Below are 27,901 nucleotides of genomic sequence, written 5' to 3'. Positions count from 1 at the left end.
ATGGGTTTAAAAAAAAATCAAATTTTCAAATTAAAAAAAAAGACAAAACTCATTTTTTTTTAATGAAAATTCAATTTTTATTTTAAAAAAAAATTGACACGTAAAAAAATTAAAAAAATTAAAAAAAAGAAAACAAATAAATACACATGTATATGTCAACTCTCCATACAAAAAGGCATCGACACATATTATTCCGTTTTAAATAAGTTTAGGGGGGTAATAGGACCCTGGGAAAGGTAAGGTGTGTCGTAGCAAATTCGGGTATAGTTCAGGGGGGTAACGGTGCCTTATCCCAATTTTAAATATGTGTATAAAAGCAATGCAGTAGTGGTGTATAGTATGTATAACATATGTATGAAATATGCTTGTTAATTCTTAAAATATGCATGGGTCCGTTACATATGGATACAATATTCATACATTAAACATACAAAATCCATACAAAAAGCAGATTTTATTATATCTAGCCGAAACCAAACACATATAGTTGATAACCAAATTCATATTGATATCAAGAATATCAAATTGTAACTTTATTTGTATTAAATTGTACTCAAGTAACATGTTTTCACTCTCACTAAAGAAAAAAAATTCTCAAAAAAGCTAGCATCACGAAATTTTATTTTTTCTGTGGAACATTGCTACAAGTCGTCCTGTTGTGCCTCACTATACCACATCCAATGCATGTCACCTTTGACCTCTTCAATTTCACATCATGAAATTATTTCATTCTCTTACTTTTTTGCCTTTCCGCAGTCTTTCGGAATCTAGGGCAACACAATTTTCCAAACATATGCAATGATATATACCATGTACTTACACATGAAAGAGGTTCAACCGGTATTGCATACGTATCAATTTTTTTTTAATTATTGATATAGTAGGCAAGGTAGTAGTCCTCTACATGTTGGTGTTGGCACTCGATAGTAACCAAAGCATGAAGTACTCTTTCTAGTTCGAAGGCACACTATGAACCTCTTAACACCATTAGTCACTATATATATGAATTCAGAGGAAGCTATTAACTGCAATCAACAACACATTTGATCAGTAATTCTGAAATTATACACATAACATACAACAAATATACATATATTATACAGTTTTTATACAATTTACAGAAAATCACAATATGTATATACAATTTATATACATATTTTATACATAATTTATACATGTGTTTACAGAAACCTATTTTCCGAACCAAATACACATAACCTTTTCCTACAACTATATACACATATGTTATACATAAATCATACATGTTTTATACACATTTTTCTAGAATCAAATAAACACAAATTATTCATGTAATAAAAAGCATGCAACTTTTATACAATATATATACAGATTTTTTCTTGAACCAAATCATGTGTTTTTTAATAGATTGTATACATAATATATTCACAATTCACATATATTTACATGTTAAGTCCCATCTTCCCCGTTGTTGTATATATAAAAATTGAATGGAAAATGCTATCCACCATTGTTACTTGATGAAAGCTTCAATCCGTACTATTTTGAAGTAGATCTGTATAAATTTTGAAATTTCATACAGTGGATGATTTTGATGTTGAAATTGAATGATTTCAATGGCGTACAAGATTGTGCATAAAATCTGAATTCACATATATTTACCTGTTAATTAGTCTCATCTTCCATAGTGTTGAATCAAAATTGACTGAAATATGGTATCTGCCATTGTTGAATGATGAAAGCTTTAATCCGTTCTATTTTGAAGACGAAATTGAATGATTTCAACGACGTAAAATTGAAGCTTCTATTGTACATCGATTTTGAATCTGCGATTCTCCAATCACATTCAGTTCCTCGACAAAAAAGTCCAAAAGGGGGGATTAAACAGCCTACTATGCTCATTTTTTTACCCCACAATGAATAATTGTGTATCTCTTTTGAATTTGAAATCTGCTAGTTTGAGAATCAGAGTATGTAGAAATTGTTTGTGTATCGACTTTGATTCGCCAGCGTATTTATTCAGTACAAAATCATGGAGAGATTAGGAAGAAGTGAGAGAATATCGTAAGTGAGAAATTTTGAGAAGAAGATCACGTAGAAGCCGTTACTTGCGTGATTTTTGGGTTTTTTTTTTTTACCATATTTTCATTTTTTTTTACTAGATTTGCATAGATTTTGTAAATATTCTAATGTTATGTTTTATAAATTGAAAAGTATCGTCATGTTTTATAAATATACCCTCTTATGATGTGTGTGTGTATATATATATATATATATATATATATATATATATGTTTTTTGCCCAAAAAATAAAAGTAATGGGCTGGGTCTGCGTAAATTTTGGGCTGGGGAATTGTTAGTTGGGCTGAAGGAGAAGCTGCTTTGAGAATTAAAAAGTGGCTAAAAATTACTTTAAAAGGTAACCTTTTGTGTTTCAATTGTAAGAGATTAGGCCAATTTGAGACAAAATGAGACGAAATAATCACTCAATTAATTAATTAAGCTTTTTGATTTGAAAAAGGTAAAGTACTTATTTTACACAAATATGGACTAATTATTGCAATTAAATCGTAAGTGACTTTGATTTTGACAATTTTAAATAAGTACTAAGTTAAACATTTATTTTGAACATAATTAATACTTAAAATTTACGTTAAATATACATAATATATATTAGGATATTTTGCCAAGTGAAATGGCAAAATAACACCAAAACTAGTTTAAAAAAATATATATTTTTGACTTTTCTGAATACCTATTTCATTTTGTTTGAAATTCAAGAAGCTCGACTAATTAATTCAAAATGTGGTGGGTCAAAATTGGGTGTATACAGTCCTATTTCACAATCGTAGAGGTTACAAATCTCAATCTCCTAATGATTCTTTAATTGCTTTTACTTACTCTGCCGGAGATTTGTTAGTATTAGGTTTAATTTTTATACCATCAAGATTAATATTTTTATTATATATTATCAACTTACTAAAATAAGTCAACTATAAATACTCCCTCCACGTCAAATTATTTGACCTTTTTTTAGACGCCCCTTAATAAATATTAATTAGGAGGCAGGAGGGGTATTTTCTAAATTCACCCTTATTTATGTCTAAGTTATAATCTCTCTCCATTAAAATGTTTACTCTATTTATGTGTCATCTCCATTAATAACAAAATTCTACTACGGGTAAAATGGAGAAAAATAATTAATTGTGCATTAAACTTCTAAAACGACAAATAATTTGAGACAACTATTTTTAGTAACCGTGATAAATATTTCGAGACGGAGGGAGTAATTGTCTATAAGTAAATAAATTATGTCTGAGATTTTGTCTTGTATGACAGATGTAATTTATTTTGATTTTCACGAGAAATATTTTCCTAAAAACCGTTAATCCGTGTTTAGTCGGTGAATGAAAAATACATATTACAAATTAATAATAATATTAGCACATCGGAGAGTTTGTTGATGAAATTTTTAATACTAATGATTAGTAAAAATGTTTCTGTGTTAGTTGAAGCAACTAATATGAAGTTAAATATAGTGCTATGGACAATGACTCACCCTTAAGTGAGGAAGTCATTTTCCCTATTTTGATGGAAGATGACTTCCTAATGTCAAAGTTTTTCCTCGAAAATGACGTTCTTCGTACCAAAAACAAATTGAGTTTTATTGGAAGACTATTATTTGGTTTCCAGTTGATATTACCCCGATAACATTAATCATTAATTTAGGTAATTGATAAATTTGTTGTCTTTTATTGAATACTAATTTGTCACGACCCGTTTTCTAAACAAGCCATGACTGGCAATCAGTGCCTTGACCGAGCGAACCAGCTTCACTATTCTAACCTGTACTTTTTCATAACACATAACCCACGTGCATTTAAATAAATAACTTAACTCTAAAAACTCTAATGCAAACAATCCTTAAAATAATCCAAATGAATCTCGAAATCCATAAATACTGAAACGTACTGAAAATGATACCAAGTACTGTTATCCACTAAAACACGTCTATGAAGCCTCTACTGAAGTACTAAAGGAAATGCACAGGACATAGGGTTTCTTGCTAATCCCAAAACAAATGCTAAATAAAGGAATAAATGAATAAACATATACGAGTCCCCACCGAAAGCAAGAAGTGGAGCTACCAAAAGCACGGAGAGCGATGATCTCTAGCCTGAAGCCTGTTTGTTTACAAAACTGGCACCTACGTTGTACCGCAAACCAACATAGGTTCCCAAAAGAGAACGTTAGTACAATCCACCGTACTCAGTGAGTCTCAAGATTCTCCTCACTAAAGTCCAAATAAAATCTAGGATCAAAATCTGTAGATAATGAAGACATAAGAGAGGAAATAAGTCATAATTTATCATAAAGAATCATACAACACTGAAGCAGAAACATAATCACTTGAGACTTATAACTTGATTCATTAGGTCCTTCTTTCACTTTCTTTAAACTGTTCTAGTCGACCGAACGACACTTAGTAACTCTTTATACGGTTACTCATAGCCCTTTATATGGCTATCAAATCATTTACATCATTATGAAAATATTAGCAACCCTTTATACGGCTGCTCGTAACCCTTTATGCGGTTACCATTCATGTTGCACCTCATTATTAAAAAAAAAATGTTAACCCTTTGTACGGTTACTCGGAGCCCTTTATACGGCCACCTAATATGTTATGCCTCATTATGAAATTATTAGCAACCCTTTGTACGGTTACCATTAAATTAACGTTGGAATTAACTTCAAGCACATCATGACATTCTTCACCTTAAACCATAAAAAGAAATCAAATCCTTCCACATTTCACAATAAGTATAAAGAAAACTCCAAACTTACATAATTGAGCATGACTTTCATGAGAAAAGAACTTTAGTAAAGACAAGTCTTATCTTAACTTTAGTAAGTTCACAAACATAAACCACCCGCTATAATTTCACATCACCTTCTGCTAGCTTTGTCACTGGTTGCTATAATTAGTTGCATATAAGTTACACTATTCATAATTACACTAAAAAATATCCCAATTTCCTATAAAGCTATATGGAAGCATAATTTCAAACTCACCTTCTGCTAGCTTTGTCACTGGTTGCTATAATTAGTTGCATATAAGTTACACTACATAAAACCATCCCAATTTAAAACATCCCAATTTCCTATATGCAAGCTATATGGAAGCTTTGTCATTGGTTGCTAAATTTAGTTGCATATAAATCACTTACTCCAAACTTTTTGTAAATTACAGATGCTCCTATTAAGAACTACTGTTGTTTTCCACTAAAAGCATAATAAAATATGGAATGTATTTAAGAAAATGGTACAACAGGAAACCCCAAAAGAAAAAAGTTCTTTTTTACTTTTTGTTGTTGTTCAAGATGAACTGACTTTTTATTGTTGGTTTCTTTACTCGGCGTCTTGCTTCAATCTTTTCATCCTCCTCATCTTCGACATAAGCATAGCGTCATGCCAGCTACAGAGGCTAAGTTTTCCATATACTGGTAAATCATTTCCATTTCCATTTTGTGTAATCCCAACAAACTTAGATGGATTGCCTAGAGTGTCATCCTGTAAAAAGGAAACATGGGAAAAGATGTAAATTACCTTACAGCAGAAGATAAAGGATCTTCCTAATCCAACAGATTTATATTTATCACCTGATTCCATATAGGCTCTCCAGGAACAGTCAGAATAAAATATGGATGGGCTCCCTTCTGCCTCATATCTAATTTGGGAATAGAGGGCTGCTTATGTGTTATTGTTTCCGTTTTTAGGTTAAAACGTTTATTTCTCTTCTCCTTGATACGGATCACTCTGTCAGTAGGTAAAAAAATCAGCATTCCAGAATTATTAGGTGGTGGACCACTGTACAGCACATATTATTCTGACTTTTAACTTTTCCCCACATATTTTTCCACAATCCCCATTTTCATCTGTCAGATTTTTTATGCTTTAATCACTTTATTAATGGACCATCTTAAACACTCAATTCATTAACACAAAAACAGTATTCATCTCTTATCAAACTCACAATCAACGACTTTAGTTTCTTCAACTTGATCTTAGTTTTATCTCTACTGTTTCTCTTTCTCCAGCTTTCTTGCAATATTTTCCATACAGCCCCTTTTTTTCCAGCTCTGAGTATACTAAATATCAAGACTCTTGAAAATGGTTGATGCCTTTGTGTCATTTGCAGTTGAAAGCCTGGGGAATTTCCTCATACAGGAAGTTAACCTGCGTTTAAGTCTGAGAGAGGAAGTGCAGTGGCTTCCAGTCTGAAATGAGCTTCTCTTCATGCAGTCTTTCCTCAAAGATGCAGAAGAAAAGCAAGTTGGAGATCATAGAGTTCAACAATGGGTGTTTGATATCAACTCTGTTGCTAATGACGCTGTCGCTATACTAGAGACTTACAGTTTCGAGGCTGGTAAAGGCGAAGATGATGAATCTGCTAGTGGTTTTAAGGCTTGCGCTTGCATATGCAGGAAGGAGGCCAAATTCTACAACGTCAGCAAGGAGATCCAATCCCTCAAGAAGCGACTCAAGGATATCTCCCGCAAACGAAAGACATATGATATCAGAAGTATCGATAATATTACAGGAGAAGGACCAAGTGACAGGCCTAACAATCAGTCCGCTCAGGCTAGAGAATTGAGGAGGACTACCTCCTATGTGGATGATCAAGATCAGGGCGTGATTTTTGTTGGCTTTCAGGATGTTGTAGAAAGATTGCTAGCTGAACTTCTCAAAGCAGAGCCTCACCGAAGCGCCATCGCCATTTATGGTATGGGCGGACTAGGCAAGACCACTCTTGCGAGAAACCTCTACAATAGTCCTAATATAGTCTCTAGCTTCCCAGCGCGTGCTTGGATATGTGTTTCTCAGGACTATAACACCATGGATCTCCTAAAGAGTATCATCAAATCCATCAAAAGATGTGACAGGGAAACTCTAGATCTGTTGGAAAAGATGACGGACGTGACAGATCTAGAAAGACACCTTCGGAATCTACTGAAAGAGAAAAAATACCTTGTGGTGGTCGATGATGTATGGCATAGAAAAGCTTGGGAAAGTCTGAAAAGAGCATTCCCGGATAGCAAGAACGGCAGCAGAGTTATCATTACCACGCGGAAGGAGGATGTTGCCGAAAGAGCAGATAACAAAGGTTTTGTCCATAAACTCCGTTTCCTTAAACAAGAAGAGAGTTGGGACCTCTTTTGCCAGAAACTACTCGATGTTCAAGTAATGGTCCCAACAATGGAAAGGCTAGCTAAGGATATGGTGGACAAGTGTGGAGGCTTACCTCTTGCGATTGTTGTATTAAGTGGACTCCTTTCACATAAAAGGGGGATAGAACAATGGCAAAAGGTGAAGGACCACCTTTGGCAGAATATTAAAGATGACTCTGTTGAAATCTCCTACATACTATCATTGAGCTACAATGATTTGCCAACTGTGCTCAAGCAGTGTTTTCTTTACTTTGGTATTTTTCCAGAAGATAGTGTGATCAATGCTGACAACATAATGCGGCTGTGGATGGCCGAAGGTTTCATACCAAATGGAGAAGAAAGAATGGAGGATGTCGCTGAAAGCTTCTTGAATGAGCTGATAAGACGAAGTTTGGTTCAAGTGGCAGGTACATATTGGGAAAAAGTTACTCAATGCAGGATTCTTGATCTACTTCGGGATCTTACCGTAAAAAAGGCATTGGAGGTAAACTTCTTTGACATTTATGATCCAAGAAAGCACTCCATATCTCCCTTATGTCTCAGACATGTCATTCATGGTCAAGCACAAAGGTACCTCTCACTTGATCTTTCTAACTTGAAGTTAAGGTCAGTTATGGTCTTCGATAAGTGGGATATTATAAACTTCGGTAATGGTTTCCAACATATACATGTATTGTACTTGGAGAATCGTTCTGCAGTACCTGATGCCATAGGAAGTTTGTACCACCTTAAGTTATTAAGATTGAGAGCTACCCCTGTTCTTCCCTCCTCCATAGGCAACCTCAAGAATTTACAGACACTTGATGTCAGTAACAAGGGAGACCCATGCCACTTACCTCCTGAGATAGCTAACCTAGTAAATCTAAGACATTTACTTGCTCCATATTCAAAACCTCTGAAAGGTATAAACAAACTCACAAGTCTTCAAGTTCTTAGAGGCATTTGTTGTGATCAGTGGCTATATTGTAACCCTGTTGATTTAGTCAATGTTCGAGAATTAAGCATGGGTAGGATTAAGAAATCTTACTCCCTAAACAACATTAGCAGCTTGAAAAGCCTTAGCACTCTCCAATTGAGGTGTGAATCTGATGAATCATTCCCAGCCCTAGAATTTCTTAGTTGTTGTCAAAAGCTCCAGAAATTGGGGTTATATGGGAGAATAGAAAAACTGCCCCCGTCAAACCCCTTTCCAAATTCAATCACAATGATGGTCCTTTCTGGCTCAGAACTCATGGAAGATCCGATGCCTATTCTGGGAATGTTGCCAAACCTAAGGGATCTCCAATTAAAAGCCTTTGCTTATTCAGGAAAAGAAATTACCTGCAGTGATAACAGCTTCAGTCAACTGGAGTTCCTTCATCTTCAATATCTTCTCGAGCTAGAAAGATGGCATTTAGGCACAAGTACAATGCCTCTGATTAGAGGTCTTGGTATCATTGACTGTCCAAATCTAAACGAGATTCCCCAAAGAATGAAAGACGTGGAGAAGATCTGATTTTTGATGAAGCATATATGATATCCAATTTCGGCCTCTTTGATAATAGCAGAGGTAACAAATCCCAATCCCTAATCACCATTTCTTTTAATTGCTTTTACTCATTCTGCCGCTCATCTCTTAGTATTAGGTTTAATTTTTTTTTTTTTTTTTTTTTTAAACATCTCAAACTTACTAATAAAAGTCAATTACAAATAATTGGCTATACGTAAATTTATCATGGCTGAGATTTTGTCTCGTGTGACAAAAGTAATTATTTTGATTTTCATGGGTATACTTTCCTAAAAAAATGTTTGTTGGTGTTTAGTCGGTCAATGAAAATAACTTCGAAAACATATATCTTACAATTACAAATTATTATTATTATAATTATTATTATTAATAATAATAATAGCACATTGGAGAGTTTCTTGATGAAAATTTGAATACTAAAAATTATTAAAACTGTTTCAGTATTGATTGGAGCAACGTATATGAAGTTAAATATAATTTTATAGAAAATGACTCTCACCATTAAGTGAACATTATAATTACTCTTTAATTTAGGTAATTGATAAATCTATTGTCTTTTATTGAATACAACTAATAATTATTATTTATGTCTTACAATTTGGGTGAAACGAAAGCAACTTGTTAAAAAAAAAATGGCGGATTCACATTGCTAGCGAACCACTTAAAGACATTCCCATTGTAGAAGCATTAATCAGATTTTAGGGCTGTCAATGATAGCTTATCTCAAACTTTAATATTTTGCTTTGGTTTTCGAGTGTTTAATTTCCTTATATTTTTGGTTTTAGTGAGTGTGTGGAATTGATTTGAATAGAATTGTTTCTGGGATCCTATGCAAGAACGATTTTGTGATGTTTTAATTAATTGTTCTGCAAATTGTGATGTTTTAATTAATTGTTCTGCAAAAATGGTTTCATTTACTCTCTTTTACTGCTTAAATGCAGATTCTTCATTTAGCTTATGCTTTTTAATTCTTGGACTTTACTTATCATACGGTGTCTGGTAGAGATTCTTAGATGTTTCCATTACGGGTGATGTATTTGTTGAGGATTATGACTCAGCATGAGAAGATGATTCAGATATTGTTATCCATGACTAATATGTTGAGATTTATTAAACTTCTGTTGTTATTTAGTTATCAATTGGCTAATGAAGTTAATTATGATGTATCCTATGGGTTCGCTCTATCTCGAGGTAGTTGGATGATGGTCACTGCCACTGTCTGCCTCCGTTTCAATTTATTTAGGGAGTCCACGAGGTGGTTCTTTGACCACGTTTTTCTTATATTTTTTATAAATTATTTGAATTATAAATTATCAGGACTTTATAGTACTTTTTATGTAATTTATAAATATATAAATCTTATTTTTACAAACTTGAAAAATCTATGTCAAAATTTACGGTCAAAGTTATAAAATCTGACCCTCGTAATCCAAAAATTTCACATAGGGAGTAATAGTTATGGGTTCAAATGAACCCGTAACTTTTTGCCTAGACCTAGATTTTCTAGAAAATGACTCTCACCATTATGAACATTATAATTACTCTTTAATTTAGTTAATTGATAAATCTATTGTCTTTTATTGGATACAACTAATAATTATTATTTATGTCTTATAATTTGGGTGAAACAGGAGAAGCAACTAGCTGTTAGTGGAAAATAAAATGGCAGATGCGGGTACTGTTGCGAACCACTTGAAGACATTCCCATTGTAGAAGCATTAATCAAATTTCAGGGCTGTCAATGATAGCTTATCTCAAACTTGAATATTTTGCTTTGTTTTTTGGGTGTTTAATTTCCTTTTGTTTTGGGTTGTATTGAGTGTGTGGAATTGGCTTGAATAGAATTGTTTCTGGGAAAAACCTCTTAGAGAAATGCAAGGTAAGATTGCGTACAATCTGACCCTTGAAAAAATTACCATTCAGGACCCCGCAAATAGCGGGAGCTTAGTGCACCGGGATGCCTTTTTTTTAAGCCCTTGTTGAGTCATCACTTAAATTGTCACTCTTTTGAAAAGTTATGTAAATATAGCCCTTGAAAAATTGCCATTCAAGGCATTAGACTTGAGTCTGATATTTGCTCATAAGTTGTTGAACCTAAAACATTAGATTGTGATCTAACGTTTTCTCAAAAGGAATTTTTAGACTGTGGTTTAAAAGGTTCATGAGATGCTACGAAAATAAAAGGAGGGCAAGGTCCTAAACAGTTAACCAAAAAAAATTGACAACAAGCAAATAGTTCTGTTCGATTAATCCAGATTTGCACTGCGTAGAACCCGTTTTAAAAAGAAATCATTCAAGTTTAGAAGAAACAAAGAATCTGCTGGGGTTGTTTCACAAGAGTAACTCGGAACATACGAGTATGTTTAAGATTTTAAGATCTTTAAGGACCCATTTGATGAGAAATTTTCACTTTTTTCCGGATTTTTTTTCATTTTATTTTAAACTCAGCATTTGGACATGAAAATTCCAATTATAACTTGAAATTTTTACTTTTTTCACTTTCAATAAATTCAAATGACCAAATATTCTTTGCAAAAACTATAACCAAACACAACTCCAGCTTTAAAATTTCAAATAAAGTGAAAAATATTTGGTTTTCATGGCCAAACGCCTACTTGTTTAGTTTGTTTTTTCAACTATATCAAAAGAAAAGTTAAAAAAAAGGGCATATTCAGCCACTCTTTTCGAAGGCCTAGCCAAGGACCACTGAAAATTTGGATATTTTTAAAATGTACCTTTCTCTTATCTTGCATATTTGTCCCTTTGAAAATGTGACCTTTCATTTTCTTTTCTTTCCACAAACCACATGTTCGTGTTTCGATTTTCTAAACTTTAATCACATAATTGGAAATTTGGATATATCTTTGTCCATTTTGAAAATGTGACCTTTCATTCTCTTTTTTTCCACAAACCACATGTTCGTGTTTCTATTTTCTAAACTTTAATAGCATAACTGGACCCTTTCAACACGCTATTTGTTCTCAATTTTATGTCCATTGCTAGAGACGATCCCTCAATTCCATCAAATTTGTTTTCATCAGGACAGGCTTTTGGATAATTAATTGAAAATAATTTTTTGAAAAATATATATCAAAATTAATAATGTTATCAAATCAAAGTGTGTTTCTTGAAGAAAAAAATTTAAGTGATAATGATTAATGAAAATGTCTAACCGTTGATTGGAGCAACTAACATGAAGTTAAAAGTTAAGATAAGTTTGCAAAAATAATTTCTGCCCATAAGTTGCTACTTTGGATTTGGAGAGTTTTGTTTCACTTTAAAAAAACATACTCTCTCCGTCCCAACTTATGTGGCGGTGTTTGGTTTTTGAGAGTCAAACAAAACCTTCTTTCACCACCATTCATATTCATTTTAAATGTTTTAAATTGTTAATTATTGTGACTTATAGTACTTTCTACGTAGTTTTCAAATATGTAATTTTATTTTAAAACAACTTAAAGATTCTATGTCCAAATTCCAGGTCATAATCAAGAACTTTCAATCTCGATAAGCGAAAAATATCACATAAATTTAGAATAGAGGGAGTAACATATTGAAACAAGAAAGCAGAATAACTAACTTAATTAGAAAAACAGATGAAGCTATTTGCCCACCTCTAGTTGTTTGTTATGTTATTTGTTATAAGTAAGCATTAAGGCCGGTAAAAGTTCCGAGTTAAATCATAACATATAAGTGCTGGAGGTAGGAGACTGATGAAACGGGACTCAACGTACAAGAAATAGGGCTACCAAGACAATGTAGAATTGTAACCGTCTCATAACCGTCTCATTTAAAAGTTTACGTTGTTGCAGATAACACACTTTTATTTACTTAATTATACTCTCAACACGCTTTCTCATGCATGGGCATGTTTTTTTTTCATGGGTGAAGCACGTGAATTTCATATGTGGTGATGAGGCTCGAATTCACGACTTTTGCCTACTCTAATACTCCCTCTGTTCCAATTTATGTGGCACTTTTCGCTTCTTGAGATTCAAACCGCATGAAATTTGACCAACATTTTAAGATGTATATTTTCATCAAATTGATACGAGAAAAGTTGCAACTATATTACTTTTCATGTAGTTTTCAAATATATAAATTTTAATGTTAAAATATTGAGTTAATCTAATCCAATTTAGCTTCAAAATTTAGTCAAATTAAATTTCGAAAAGCGAAAATTGCCACATAAATTTGGACCGAGGGAGTATCATAAAAAGTACGTGACTCGCTAATCTAAAACCTTAAACCATCAAGGAAAATACATTTTTCTTTACTTAGTTATATCCTCAACAAATCACTAGATCAACGCCAACATATCGATGATTTCCTGATGGTCTTCACGTTTAGCCTCAACTCCATCATCAACGTCATCTTTATATAATCCCTCCGCACCAGGCCACCTCCCCTTCTATCAAGCAGGTCTAATGTACCTTTCCCTTAGCTTTAATCTTTGTCATTGCCTATGATAATGAACCAAAAAAAAAAAACATAGACATTTATTAATTTCAATTGTCCGCGGAGAGAGAAATGTCTATAACAATATCAATTGGTGTAGAAACTTATAAAACATTGATTGATTAGAACAAGAAAATACTTTTATTAAAAGGAAAAAATAAAAAGAAGAATGAAAGAGCCAAGATAGTATTTTTTTTTCCTTTTTTTTTTTAAGAGCCAAGTTAGTATGATTTACTTCTAGTCGGATAAATATTTACTTTCATTATTGGTTCGTATAATTTTAAATTCAATATAAAAATGTGGACGAAAATATCAAGACGTCCAAACAAATTTTGGTTGTGGACTATTGTACAACATATCTCTTGGTCCCACATAGTGTATATTTTTCCACAAGCCCCACGTTCATGTGTCAGATTTTCTAGTTAAGTTTTAATCACATAATGAATGGGACCCTCTGTAATTATGCAACCAAATTCACAATCAGCTGCTTCAGTTTCCTCAACTTGATCTTAATATTATCTCTTTCTCTCTTTTCCTAGATTTTTTCTAGCTTTGATTGAAGTGAAAACCAAGACTACGGAGGATTCCAGGCTGAATCGTTACATAAATGGTGTCATTCTTTTTTTTTTTTTTTTTTTTTTTTTTTTAGTATAATCATCTGATATCAGGTGGATATCCACTTAAACATTAAGGTTGATTTATGCAAATAGCCCTTCTTAAGGTCTGAGCGGAAATAGCCCTTGACGTAACAGGTAAAATTGTTGCCATGGTGCAGGAGATCATAGGTTCAAGCCATGGGAACAACCTCTTAGAGAAATACAAGGTAAGATTGCGTACAATCTGACCCTTGAAAAAATTACCATTCAGGACCCCGCAAATAGCGGGAGCTTAGTGCACCGGGGTGCCTTTTTTTAAGCCCTTGTTGAGTCATCACTTAAATTGTCACCCTTTTGAAAAGTTATGTAAATATAGCCCTTGAAAAATTGCCATTCAAGGCATTAGACTTGAGTCTGATATTTGCTCATAAGTTGTTGAGCCTAAAACATTAGATTGTGATCTAACGTTTTCTCAAAAGGAATTTTTAGACTGTGGTTTAAAAGGTTCATAAGATGCTAAGAAAATAAAAGGAGGGCAAGGTCCTAAACAGTTAACCAAAAAAAATTGACAACAAGCAAATAGTTCTGTTCGATTAATCCAGATTTGCACGTAGAACCCGTTTTAAAAAGAAATCATTCAAGTTTAGAAGAAACAAGGAATCTGCTGGGGTTGTTTCACAAGAGTAACTCGGAACATTCGAGTATGTTTAAGATTTTAAGATCTTTAAGGACCCGCTTGATGAGAAATTTTCACTTTTTTTTCGGATTTTTTTTTCACTTTATTTGAAACTCAGCATTTGGACATGAAAATTCCAAATATAACTTGAAGTTTTTACTTTTTTCACTTTCAATAAATTCAAATGACCAAATATTCTTTGCAAAAAACTATAACCAAACGCAACTCCAGCTTCAAAATTCCAAATAAAGTGAAAAATATTTGGTTTTCATGGCCAAACGCCTACTTATTTAGTTTGTTTTTTCCACTATATCAAAAGAAAAGTTAAAAAAAAAGGGCATATTCAGCCACTCTTTTTGAAGGCCTAGCCAAGGGCCACTAGAAATTTGGATATTTTCAAAAATGCGCCTTTCTCTTAGCTTGTATCTTTGTCCCATTTGAAAATGTGACCTTTCATTTTCTTTTTTTCCACAAACCACATGTTCATGTTTTGATTTTCTAAACTTTAATCACATAATTGGAAATTTGGATATTTTAAAAAATGTACCTTTCGCTTAGCTTGCACCTTTGTCCATTTTGAAAATGTGACCTTTCATTTTCTTCTTTTCCACAAACCACATGTTCACGCTTCGATTTTCTAAACTTTAATTGCATAACTGGACCCTTTCAACACGCTGTTTGTTCTCAATTTTATGTCTACTGCTTCTGAGTTATACATTTTTCTCCCATTTTCAAGCATATTTGATGTCCTTGTTACGGTCCGCTTTTACGCTCACGCATAAAAGGTTCGCATAACTTTGGCTCTTTGTCGTGAATCAAACAGAGTCACCACCTAATTTATTGAATGGGAATTAGGAAACCAAATTTGAAGATTAATTATTGAAAACCTTTAAATAAAATTTAGAGAACGGGTAAGGATTCTGGTGATTCCCCAAGGAAGGTTTTAAGCACCTCGGTATTAACGATCCGCCCAATGCGGTTTACCTACGGATCTAGCATTTTATGGCTAAAATTTGTATAACTCAGTTTGTAAAATGTGTTTAAGACTCATATGTATATGGTTTAAAAGTGGCATATTCATGGCTAAGAAGAAGAAGAAGAAGAAGAAGAAGTATATTTTATTTAAAAAATGAGCTTTATGAGGTGTTTTAATTTTGAAATCATTTTTTTAGTGTTTCAATTATGTCATTAACTCAACGAGTGAATTAACTCATAATTTAGCTAATTATGAAGGGTTTAATTCCTTCAAATGTGCACGGCTTATTGAGATTTTGAATTATATATATAATCCAACTTCTTAATCCGTTAATGAATTCACTTGTTTATTACTCAAAAATACGAGAGATCTTTAAGTTATTTCAACAAGTTCTCGAGTTTAAATAAGTTTGGGCTTTGACAAAGTCCAGCTCGTGCAACATTTCAATTTTGAAAAAAATGGTTACTTGGATTTAGTCTTGTTGATACTTTAGCCTACCTTCCAATTTATATTTTTTGTTTTTGGGAAGATATGTGTGGACATTAAATTTAAGACTTCATTTCTCTTAAATTCGCACGCAGCTCAAAAGGACAGAATCTGCCATTATTAACTTTGAAAAAAAATCTCTCGAACTCAAGCCAACATTTTGAAATCATATTATGAGTAAACAGTTCAAAAGAACGTACTCCATTTTAGTGCTTAACACTTAATCTCATTTGATCTTTAATCCATTTTCGGAAAAAGAAAAAAAAACCATTTGACAAAATTTATCATGAGAAAAGTACTCAATTTAGCAACTAAGAATCACGTTCTGCCTGGGAGTCATCTGAGGTTTAGGAAAAGAAACATATTATGTTGACTCGATGAAAATATATTATGCTGGCTACGGGGTTGACTCGATGAAAATACACACAATGACGGAGGAGGAGTCCATTGACTCGTCGAGGTTTATGCATAGAAAAAATAAAAGTAAAAGATTAATGATCTAGTAAGACAGCCTCAAAATAACTTATAAGCACATTCATTGATACACTCTTAAATAGGGAATCAAACAAGATTAAATGAGATACTTTACTGGAGAATATAGGCAAGACAAATAGCAGCCTCTAACACGTTTTCGGAATTTCTCTTAACAAGGTTCAAACAAAGCATGAAATACGAATAGTCTTAAAGAACTTCAGCAAATAAGAATACTAATTCTAAATATGGGAATTCAAGTTCACCAGAGGGGTGAATAAGTTGTTACAATCATTCATCAATTTGCTTAAGTGAAAAAGGTAAGGCAAGGCATTGTCCCAGGATCAACTTTTGAATTCAAACAAGATTTAGAGAGCTAATTTTCAGCCATGCACCAACTGAAAAGAGCAACAACCACTTTGCCACACTATACTAGATAAACACCAGTAAACTGACGTTGTATTCAGAGCTTTAAGCTATACTATAAAACGAGGGCTCAAGTTCTAATTTAAACTATCAGTCAAAAATACCTCAAACAAGGAATGGACTGTCTCAACTTCTTCAAATGTATTAAAGGGAATAACTTAGTGAAAATACTAAAATTTAAACTCTGGATAGCTACAGAAATCAATTCAGAACCTTGTAACAATGATTTTTCTAGGTCCGATAAAGGAGTAGGAATCTTGTGTGAAATATTAAAGTTAATTCTTTGGAAAAATAAATATCATAGATATTTAGAAGATAATCTAGAAGGTTATATTGGACTATCTAAGATATTTAGTTTACTTAAGAAAAATCTAGATGCTCTAGAATCTTAGATATTTAGTTTACTTAAGAAAAATCTAGATGCTCTAGAATCTTAGATATTTATAGAAGATGATACTATCGTCTAGATCTTTTTAAATAGGATCATGTCTAGAATCATCCATAAACAAGTATAAATAGGGGTGACATTAGGCATTTGTAATCAACCCAACACAACCCCAATTGTAAGTCATTCAAGCCAATTCAAGAAAGTCTTTCTTCCATAACCAAATTTTACTTTTCATAGCTTCCTCTTCTTTAGTTGAATTTTCCGATCTTAGTTAACGATCTTGGGCTAGCAGAAGGTTTCCCCGATTTAAGTTTTCTTCTGCTATATTTCTATACATAGTATCAGAGCCTTATCCATAGCCGTAGTTGGCTTCTGGATTTTATTTCAAGATCGGGTTAGTGGTAGATTCAACTGGTTTCTCTATATGGATGTAAGCGGCCGTGTTAATGGACTGGGGATGGAGTTGTTGAATCAGTCCAATTACAAGGTATGGAAGACATGTATGGAGTCATACCTTATGAGAGAGGATTTGTGGGATGTTGTTAATGTAGTTACACAAGTCCTCCTATTGACGGACCGAAAAATAGCGACGCATGCAAGAAGTGAAAGCAAATTAATGCGAAGGCGGAGTTCATCCTGAAGAGGTCCATTTCTCACAACTTGTTTGATCATATTATTAGGTGCAAATCAGCTCATGAGATATGGAGGACCCTCGATCGGCTGTTCAACAAGAAGGATGAAGCGCGGCTACTGATCTTGGAGAATGAATTGGCTAACACCATTCAAGGTAATCTTTCTATTGCCGAATATTTTTTGAAGATTAAGAACTTATGTTCAGAGATCTCATTATTAAATGGGATGAGGCTATCTCTGAAGCACGAATGAGAAGAATTATCATTCGTGGTTTGAAGAAAGAATATATTCCTTTTGTTACATCAATTCAAGGATGGGCTCGACAACCATCCTTAGAGGAGTTTGAGAATTTGTTGTCATCACAGGAGCTACTAGCCAAACAGATGGCTAGTGTGTCTATCAAAGAAGGGGAAGGAAATGCTCTTGTAGCTGACAAGAGGAATTTTAAAGGAAGACAAAAGCGAAGTGGCTCAGGAGAGATGACACATTCTCAATTCCATGAGGGATCAAGCTCGTCAAGACAGAAGGAAGAGTCTTCTAATAATGGTAAGAAGACTATTAAATGTTATCGATGTGGTGAAGTACGACACATAAAAAGATTTTGCCGAGCCAAGGAAAGCTACATGGCTCAAACTGAGGGAGCTTCTGAAAAAGAAGATTGGGGAAGGTGCTTTGTAGCTGAGACTCGAGTAGTAGATGCCTTGGCTTCTCTCAATTTTGAAAGAGGCTGGATCGTGGATTTAGGATGTGGGCACCATCTCACTGAAGATGAATCTAAATTTTTCAACTTCCAAGAAAACAATGGTTGTGATGTCATTGTGACAAAGCAGAGCACACGGTCCATCACGTGGAGAAGGAAGACACTGGTGTCATCAACAAGAAGCAAGAAAATTGTAAAGATGTTCAGACTAGTGACGTGGTAGCTGCTACCGAGGAAATCAACGAAGCAGATCCTGAAACTGGTAACAAAAGTGTGGACGTAGAGGGTGTTGAAGTAGAACCGGAGCATGAAGTTTCTGAAACTATATATGACAATGGTGACCATTCCGGAGAAAGCATTGAGGGAGTTGTAGTGGAAGTTGAAGTCTCTGGTCAATAATCTGCCGTATCAAAGTCAATCACTAGCTCAAATCAAATACTAGAAGCAGATGGAGAAGCCGACAGTCAAATAAATGAAGAGGTTGACCTTGAAGGCTCAATTTCATACGGAGAGATAGATAATATGGTTCCCGGATGCTCTGAAGCTGACAAACAATTTATTGAGGAGTTAAAAAGGGAATCTAGTGGTGGATCCTATGTTGGTATTGAGGCTTTGAAGGAAATTCATAGTCAGATCATCACCGACTCAGGTGTTTCTCTAGATAACACAATTGTTAAGAAGCTAAGAGAAAGGGGAATCTGGAAACTCAAGAATGTAAAATTCAGCATAAAGATGAGCGGAAAACCATTATCAGCGGAAAACCATCATCATTTAAAGAATGAAGAAGTGTCGGGAAAACATTGCTGAGATCTTCACCAAGGCACATCCAAAAGATTCGTCTGAGTTCTTCCACGACAAGTTCAGGATAGCTTCCAAAAAATTACTTTAAAGAGGAGTGTGAAATATTAAAGTTAATTTTTTGGAAGAATAAATATCATAGATATTTAGAAGATAATCTAGAAGGTTATATTGGACTATCTTAGATATTTAGTTTACTTAAGAAAAATCTAGATGCTCTAGAATCTTAGATATTTAGTTTACTTAAGAAAAATCTAGATGCTCTAGAATTTAGATATTTATAGAAGATGATACTATCGTCTAGATCTTTTTAAATAGGATCATGTCTAGAATCATCCATAAACAAGTATAAATAGGGGTGACATTAGGCATTTGTAATCAACCCAACACAGCCCCAATTGTAAGTCATTCAAGCCAATTCAAGAAAGTCTTTCTTCCATAACCAAATTCTCCTTTTCATAGCTTCCTCTTCTTTAGTTGAATCTTCCGATCTTAGTTAACGATCTTGGGCTAGCAGAAGGTTTCCCCGATTTAAGTTTTCTTCTGCTATATTTCTCTACATCTTGGATCACTCTAGAATCATCAGGAGAGGATCAACAGATTACTTTGGGATGGATTGAAATTTAAACAGTAACATTCTTTCCCTGTCCAAAACTTGTTCCTTTGATGAATACATGGTTATCAACTAGTAACATCTTAATAAAATAAAATAAAGAGCAGCAAAAGCACTTGAAAATAACTCATTTTTAGCTAGGGAAAACATTTTAACTAAAGAGAACAACATTTAAGCACACATTCATTGGCAGGAAACAAGAACATGGAAGGAAAAAACTGAAACTAAAAATAACTCCGGCAAACATAACAACATATCCAAATGAAAACAGAACACAAAAATGAAAGGGGAAGTGATTTGTTCTTCAAAGTAAATCCAAAACACAACTGTCCCTGGAAAATGAGGAAATGAACCCCAATTTCTAGGGTTTGAACAAATAGGCTGTATTTGAGGCTGCTAGAGTTTCACTTGGTTGCTGCGTGAGGAAAAAAAAATGAGGGGTAGAATTTAGTGTTTTGGGATATTAAAGAGGAGTGGGCTGGAGCGGGTTTTTTCTATTGGGCTGAGTTATGGTTTCGTTTGGTTTTTTATGCTAGTGGAGAAATGAGGAACTGATTGGGGTTGGGAGACCAAATAAGGAAAAATGACCTAATAATACTAGTTAAGATCCTATATTACAAAACATAAGAATACTTTTCCTTATTTATGAAACATAACAAGTTTACAAAACATACAAGATTTGGGTTATGCACAGATCCACGATTTTGTGCTAAAATTTAGGGATCCGATTTTGGGTTGAACTCTGGGCAGTTACCCATTTAATTCCATCACTTCAAAATATTTCTCTTTCTACAGAAATATTCTTAGTGTGATTTTCTCTCAATTTCAAACCACAGTTTCCTCCACTTCAAATCACGATTTCATCAAAGAGAATACACGATTTTGCCTTCTTCAACCTCTTTCACTATTCTTACTGTTCATCGTTATTTTTGTGTATTGACAGTGTTATCGATCCTATACTGTTAGAGTTTATGTGTATTTCGTGTTCATTTGTTTTTGCGAAATAATGAGTAAAAAGTTTAAATGATTTTCCTCCCCGTAAAAATCCTAGAATTGTGAGTTCAACGAGTTCTAAGATATGGCCAGAACCAAACACGAAACATTAAACAAGAAGATGAAGAAGAAAGTCAAGCCAAAAGGTATAAAAAAATTGAGATTTATTTTATTTATTTTTATAGTTCGATTGTATGTATTGTATATATAATTTATATATTTTAGTTCTAGAATATTTTCAGAGTTGGTTGTGTGGATAGTATATATAAAGTGTTGTAGTTTTGTAAGGTGTTTTTATTTGGAGAAAAGGACCAAAATCATACATTATGTTTGGGTTTGGATCAAAATCATACATATTCTTTCACATGGAGCACTAATAGTACATTATGTTTGCATAAGTGGTGCACTTTTAATCAAACTCCCAAATATTTTTTTAGAAATTTAACGGAAAAGAACAAAAATGCTCCTGAACTTTTAGAAAAGGTATAAAAATACCCTTTATTCATCTATTTTGCTAAAACTACCACTCAATTCAACTTTTTGGCTCATTTACTCCCCTTGACTAACGGACAACACTAATTTTTTTAAAAAGAATATTTAAATTGCACATGACATTTTATTACTGAAAATTGATTTATTTTTTAAAAAGAAATCTGAAAAATCATTATTTGTAGAATAAGGAAAAATAATTTTTCAACATCCGTTTCTTTAAAAAACAAATGTAGTAAGCCTTTTATATATATGAAAAAAAAAACAGAATTGGATTTTCATTAAAACATGTGAAATTTTTTTTAAATTTGGAAAACTTTTTTGAACGAGTAAAACCTTGACTAACGAACAACACTAATTTTTTTTTTCTTTTCAAAATGTGAAAAACTAGATTTTTATAAAAATCTGAAAAAATTAAATTTTTTTATGGAAAAACTGTGTTTAAAAAAAAAAACCAGAAAACTATCTTTTTTTAAATCTAGAAGAAAATTATGGAGTATTAGTTTTGCACATTTTACTTAAAAAAACAATCAGTTTTTCAGATTTAAAAATTGAATTTTCTAAAAAAAAATGGGGTTTCCACCAGTTAAAAAAAAGTTTTCCAAATTTAAAAAAATTCCACATGTTTTAATGAAAATCCAATTATGTTTTTTTTATATATATATATAAAAGGCTTACTACATTTGTTTTTTAAAGAATGGGTGTTGAAAAATTATTTTTCCTTATTCTACAAATAATGATTTTTCATATTTCTTTTTAAAAAAATAAATCAATTTTTCAGTAATAAAATGTCATGTGCAATTTAAATATTTTTTTTAAAAAAAATTAGTGTTGTCCATTAGTCAAGGGGAATAAATGAGCCAAAAAGTTAAATTGAGGGGTAGTTTTAGCAAAATAGATGAATAAAGGATATTTTTATACCTTTTCTTAAAGTTCAAGGGCATTTTTGTTCTTTTCCGTTAAATTTCTAAAAAAATATTTGGGAGCTTGACTAAGAGTGCACCATTTATGCAAACATAATGTACTATTAGTGCTCTATGTGAAAGAATATGTATGATTTTGATCCAAACCCAAACATAATGTATGATTTTGGTCATTTTCTCTTTTATTTGTGTGTATGAAATGTGTATAATTTCTATATACCTTAATATGAGCAATCTATTTTGATTACTATTTTTTGAATTAAATGTGTATAAAAATGGGTTGTACCACCTTTTGAGATGTGTATGGTTACTGATTGTATCAAATATATATAGATTTTGTATAGAAACTGGTGTGCATCAAAATAAAAATTTGTTTTGTTTATGTTTGTATGAAATATGTACAAGTTGTTACTTACTATTTATTCAGGAAAGAAATAAACAGGCTCAGCTAGTGTTATTACACTAACATGGATGTTATCGATGAAATTAAGGGGCGTCTTAAGTTCATGGATTTCACTGTTCGATTATTTCTTGATTGAAGGTTCAGACATAGCTCATCCGCAACTTGAATGGGACGATATTTTCGTCGTTAAGTTGAATGGGAAAATGCTTTATTTTGGTATTAGAGAATTTGTCATTGTGACACAGTTTGAAAGGCGGCATGGACAGCGATTTCGTCACAAACTCCGAGGCATGGCATCAATGAATTTCCACTTTTTTGATAAAGCCAAAGTATCAAAAAAGCAGTTGGTTAGGGTCTTTCAAGATAAATCCTAGATTGAGTATGTCACGACCCAACTGAAAAGTGCTATGTCACGACCCAACTGAAAAGTGCAAAAATAGTTATTAGAGTAACTAGCTGGTTTGTGTTTGATGTAAAAAGATGGATTGTCGGTGACTTCTTATGTTTTCTTTGGACCCATCTTAGTTTTTTGCTTGTTTTGTTATGCAAATATTGTAATTCATTTTGCTATGAATATATATAAATATTTATTATGTTCTTACCATTTTGAGATTCTACTTTACCACTTCACTACTAATACATTTTACATACAATTTGGTATCATAGATTTATTTAGATATTCCACATGTATTTATTTCAAGCATGTTTAACAGATTTTTTTAATTTTAAATATGTGTATAAAAGCAATTCAGTAGTGGTGTATAGTATGTATAACATATGTATGAAATATGCATGTTAATACTTCAAATATGCATGGGTCATATGGATATAATATTCATACATTAAACATACAAAATCCATAGAAAAAGCAGATTTTATTATATCTAGACGAAACCAAAAACATAACGTTGATAACCAAATTCATATTGATATCAAGAATATCAAACTGTAACTTTATTTTTATTAAAATTGTACTCAAGTAGGATGTTTTCACTCTCACTAAAGAAAAAAAAATCTCAAAAAAGCTAGCATCACGAAATTTTATTTTTTCTGTGGAACATTGCCACAAGTCGTCCTGTTGTGCCTCACTATACCACATCCGATGCATTTCACCTTTGGCCTCTTCAATTTCACATCATGAAATTATTTCATTCTCTTACTTTTTTTCCTTTCCGCAGTCTTTCCAAATTTGGGGCAACACAATTTTCCAAACATATGCAAAGATATATACCATGTACTTACACATGAATGAGGTTCAACCGGTATTGCATATGTATCGAATTTTTTCTTACTGATATAGTACACAAGGTAGTAGTCCTCTACATATTGGTATTGGCACTCGATAGTAACCAACGAATGAAGTACTCTTTCTAGTTCGAAGGCACCCTATGAACCTCTTAACACCATCAGTCACTAACTCACTATATATATATATGAATTCAGAGGAAGTTATTAACTGCAATCAACAACACATTTGATCAGTAATTCAGAAATTATACACATAACATACAACAAATATACATATATATACAATTTTTATATAATTTACAGAAAATCACAATATGTACAATTTATATACATATTTTATACATAATTCATACATGTGTTTACAGAAACCTATTTTCTGAACTAAAAACACAACCTTTTCCTACAACTATATACACATATGTTATGTATAAATCATACATGTTTTATACACATTTTTCTAGAATCAAATAAACACAAATTATTCATTTAATAAAAAGCATACAACTTTTATACAATATATATACAAATTTTTTCTTGAACCAAATCATGTGTTTTTTAACAGATTGTATACATAATATATTCACAATTCACACATATTTACATGTTAAGTCCCATCTTCCCCGTTGTTGTATATATAAAAATTGAAAGGAAAATGCTATCCACCATTGTTACTTGATGAAAGCTTCAATCTGTACTATTTTGAAGTAGATCTGTATAAATTTTGAAATTTCATGCAGTGGATGATTTTGAAGTTGAAATTGAATGATTTCAATGGCGTACAAGATTGTGTATAAAATCTGAATTCACATATATTTACTTGTCAATTAGTCTCATCTTCCATAGTGTTGAATCAAAATTGACTGAAATATGGTATCTGCCATTGTTGAACGATGGAAGCTTTAATCCGTTCTATTTTGAAGACGAAATTGAATGATTTAAATGACGTAAAATTGAAGCATCTATTATACATCGATTTTGAATCTGTGATTCTTCAATGACATTCAGTTCCTCGACAAAAAAGTCCAAAATGGGGGATTAAACAGCCTACTATGCTCATTTTTTTACCCCACAATGAATAATTGTGTGTCTCTTTTGAATTTGAAATTTGCTTGTTTGAGAATCAGAGTATGTAGAAATTGCTTGTGTATCGACTTTGATTCGCCAGCGTATTTATTCAGTACAAAATCATGGAGAGATTAGGAAGAAATGAGAGAATATCGCAAGTGAGAAATTTTAGGAAGATCACGTAGAAGCCATTACTTGCGTGATTTTTTTTAATTTTTTTTACCATATTTTCGTAAATATACCCTCTTAGGATGTAAATATACCCTCTTATGATGTGTACTAGACGGCCTATGCCCGTGCTGCGCACGGGCCCAACATTTCGGATTATAGTGTATCTATGTAGTTGTAGTTGTGTGTGTGTGTGTGTGTATATATATATATATATATATATATATATATATACTATGTTCAAAATACGATTAATATAATATTGTAGTTTGTGCTCCGTATCTAAGATTTTTATTCGTATTTGCTACGAAAATTTATTAATACTTTTTAAAAGAGCAGATTTGTTTAAAAGAAAACTATTTTCTTCTCTTTGAGATAAAATAATAGCAATATTTAAGCATCGATTGATACTTTCAATTTTAATTCGATTAATTTAAAAGTGTAAAATACTTATTATTTTTTATCAAATTTTGATTTGGATAATTCTAATTCAAATTATTAAATTAATTTGACATGTTTGAAACGAAACAAAGTAGAAATTAATTTTTTATTTAAACGAAGAAATGCTATTTTTTAATTTTTTGTAAATATTCTCGGTTTAACTCATTTTACTTGTCATGTTGTCTTTTTGCATGGTTTTTTAAGGAAACGCGAATTAGAATTATAATTTGACTAATTTATCTTATTCATTATTTGATCTTCATTTGATATTAATCTCTTTTCAAATTTATTAGAGTAAGAATAAAAATAAAAAAAAATAATTAAATTGTATGTTATTTTTTAAATATATATATTTTAAGTATATTTATTTTAGTAAACATAATAAATATAATAAAGCATTTCTATCTACTCTTTAGAAGAGTTGGTAATATAAAGTATAAAACGCCATTTTTTTTGCCTTAAATAAAAAAGTGGGTGGGATCACAAAGGATTTTTTTTACTCTTAAGTAAAAAAATAGGACCGAATAAAAAATTTTTGGATAAAGGGCTCTTCTATACAAAATAGTAATAGTAAAGTAATACATATAATTTTTTTATCAAAATTTGATTTGGATAATTCTAATTCAAATTATTATATTAATTTTATATGTTTAAGATGAAACGAAGTAGAAATTTGATTTTCTATTTAAATGAAGAATTTCTATTTTTTAATTTTTAGTAAATATTTTTTGTTTAACTCATTTTACTTGTCATGTTGTTTTTTACATGTTTTTTAAGGAAACGTCAATTAGAATTAGAATTTCAATTTACCTTATTAATTATTTGATCTCTATTTAATATTATTTTTTAATCTTTTATGACATTAATCTCTTTTCACATTTATTAGAGTAAGGAAAATGAAAAAGTAATTAAATTCTATCTTATTTTAATATATAAGTATTTTAGAGTATGTTCTTTATACAAAAATTTTACGTATGTCGCACTAATGGACCCGATATGCATGTAAAATGAATCCATCATTATTGATTTAATTGTTTGATTTTCCAAGTACTTTTTTTTAACATTGTTTGTTTTTTCAATATGGGATTCATTTTTTTTAATATTAGTTGTTGTTTAATATATATGGGGCCCACATTTTTTTAGAAGAGTTTGACATGTAGTGGGTTCCACTTTTTTTTTTTTTTTTTTAATTCCTTTGGTGTTTAATATGCCATGAAGAACTTCTATTTTTAAATTTTTGGGAAATATTTTTCGTTTAACTCATTTTATCGTGTCTCGTATCTAAAACTTTATTATATTAGATTTAAAGAATACAAAGTACGAACTTTTTTTTTTTGACATTGTTTATTTTTTTAATATGGGATTAACTCTTTATATATATATATATATATATTGCTTGATTTTGTTTATATTTTTTTGAAGTTCAAAAGACGATTAATATAACATTGTAGTTTGTGCTTTCGTATTTAAAACTTTATTATATTAGTATTTGCAAATCGCATGGTGTTTAATATGAGGCCCACAATTTTTTTTTTAACATTGTTTATTTTTTTTAATACGGGATTCACTTTTTTTTTTTTTAAATATTCGTTTTGTTAATAAGGGAAGTCTAATTTTTTTTAGGCCAAACTTGGATGTGATGGGTCCACTTTTAGGGGGACCCAAAATTTTTATTTTTTTTTGCACAATTTTTTATTTTTTATTTTTATTTTTTCACAAAAGCCTATTTAATATTTGGGGGGGGGGGGATTTTTTTTTTAATTTATGGGGTGGGGGCCAAAATTTTTTATTTATATATTGGTTATCGGACGACAGTGAGTAAAACTCACTTTTCTACTATTACAATTTTTTATTTTTTATTTTTGTGGGCCTATTTAATATTTTAATTTTTTTTAAAAATTATGGGGGTGGGGGGCGAAATGTTTTATTTATGGGGAGGGACGTTTATCAAGCGATCGACGTCGTAGGTAAAAACTAGTTAGGATAAGAGAAAAATATAGGGAAATCTACATGGTGTGATAACATTAGGCCTTATTTATATCTAGTAGCTATACTTTAAATTAATTACATTCCATAACTAAAAGGTGTATATCAATTCTTTGTACATAACTAAAACATTTAAACACGGTTAAAATTAAAAACCAACCGCAACATAAGGCTTGTATTCATATTTTTCCCCTCATCAACCCATTTTCTCTCTCATTGTCTCTCAATCTCTTCCGATTTTTTCTC

The 27,901-nt window shown here is 31.8% G+C and overlaps 2 protein-coding genes, 1 long non-coding RNA gene and 1 pseudogene across 4 annotated transcripts in view; 2 read left to right on the top strand and 2 right to left on the bottom strand.

The window, feature by feature from the left end:
* Positions 1–520: 520 nt before the first annotated feature.
* Positions 521–2,224, bottom strand: LOC132060989 (uncharacterized). The gene is made up of 2 exons (XR_009416074.1): positions 1,642–2,224; positions 521–994 (listed from the first exon to the last, which is right to left on the bottom strand). It is a non-coding gene; the product is annotated as an uncharacterized LOC132060989 (long non-coding RNA).
* A 1,664-nt stretch (positions 2,225–3,888) lies between these two features.
* LOC132060298 (uncharacterized) overlaps positions 3,889–27,901 on the bottom strand; it is a 40,670-nt gene continuing 16,657 nt past the window's right edge. Inside the window, exon 6 of one of the 2 annotated variants that reach the window (XM_059453267.1) lies at positions 3,889–4,304. The gene's annotated coding sequence lies outside the window, so the exon portion shown is untranslated. The remainder of the gene's footprint in view (positions 4,305–27,901) is intronic. The other variant, XM_059453270.1, reaches the window with a different exon arrangement.
* LOC132060296 (disease resistance protein RPP13-like) lies at positions 5,853–8,706 on the top strand (annotated as a pseudogene).
* On the top strand, positions 17,508–18,927 carry LOC132060451 (uncharacterized). Its single transcript, XM_059453489.1, has 3 exons — positions 17,508–17,982; positions 18,194–18,640; positions 18,685–18,927. Exons 1-3 carry the CDS (start codon positions 17,959–17,961, stop codon positions 18,925–18,927), a joined length of 714 nt encoding a protein of 237 aa, XP_059309472.1. The 5' UTR covers positions 17,508–17,958.

The sequence above is a fragment of the Lycium ferocissimum genome, chromosome 6 (assembly GCF_029784015.1).
Source record: "Lycium ferocissimum isolate CSIRO_LF1 chromosome 6, AGI_CSIRO_Lferr_CH_V1, whole genome shotgun sequence".
In the NCBI taxonomy this organism is placed as follows: domain Eukaryota; kingdom Viridiplantae; phylum Streptophyta; class Magnoliopsida; order Solanales; family Solanaceae; genus Lycium; species Lycium ferocissimum.
This window is presented reverse-complemented; position numbering and strand designations above follow the sequence as displayed.

Excerpts from the sequence above, each read along its gene's own strand:
- LOC132060451 (XM_059453489.1), top strand. The coding sequence starts at position 17,959 with ATGAATTGGCTAACACCATTCAAG. Across the intron at positions 17,983-18,193 it reads ATTGGCTAACACCATTCAAG|GAGCTACTAGCCAAACAGAT; the intron begins GTAATCTTTCTA and ends TTGTCATCACAG. Across the intron at positions 18,641-18,684 it reads AAGAAAACAATGGTTGTGAT|GAAGACACTGGTGTCATCAA; the intron begins GTCATTGTGACA and ends CACGTGGAGAAG.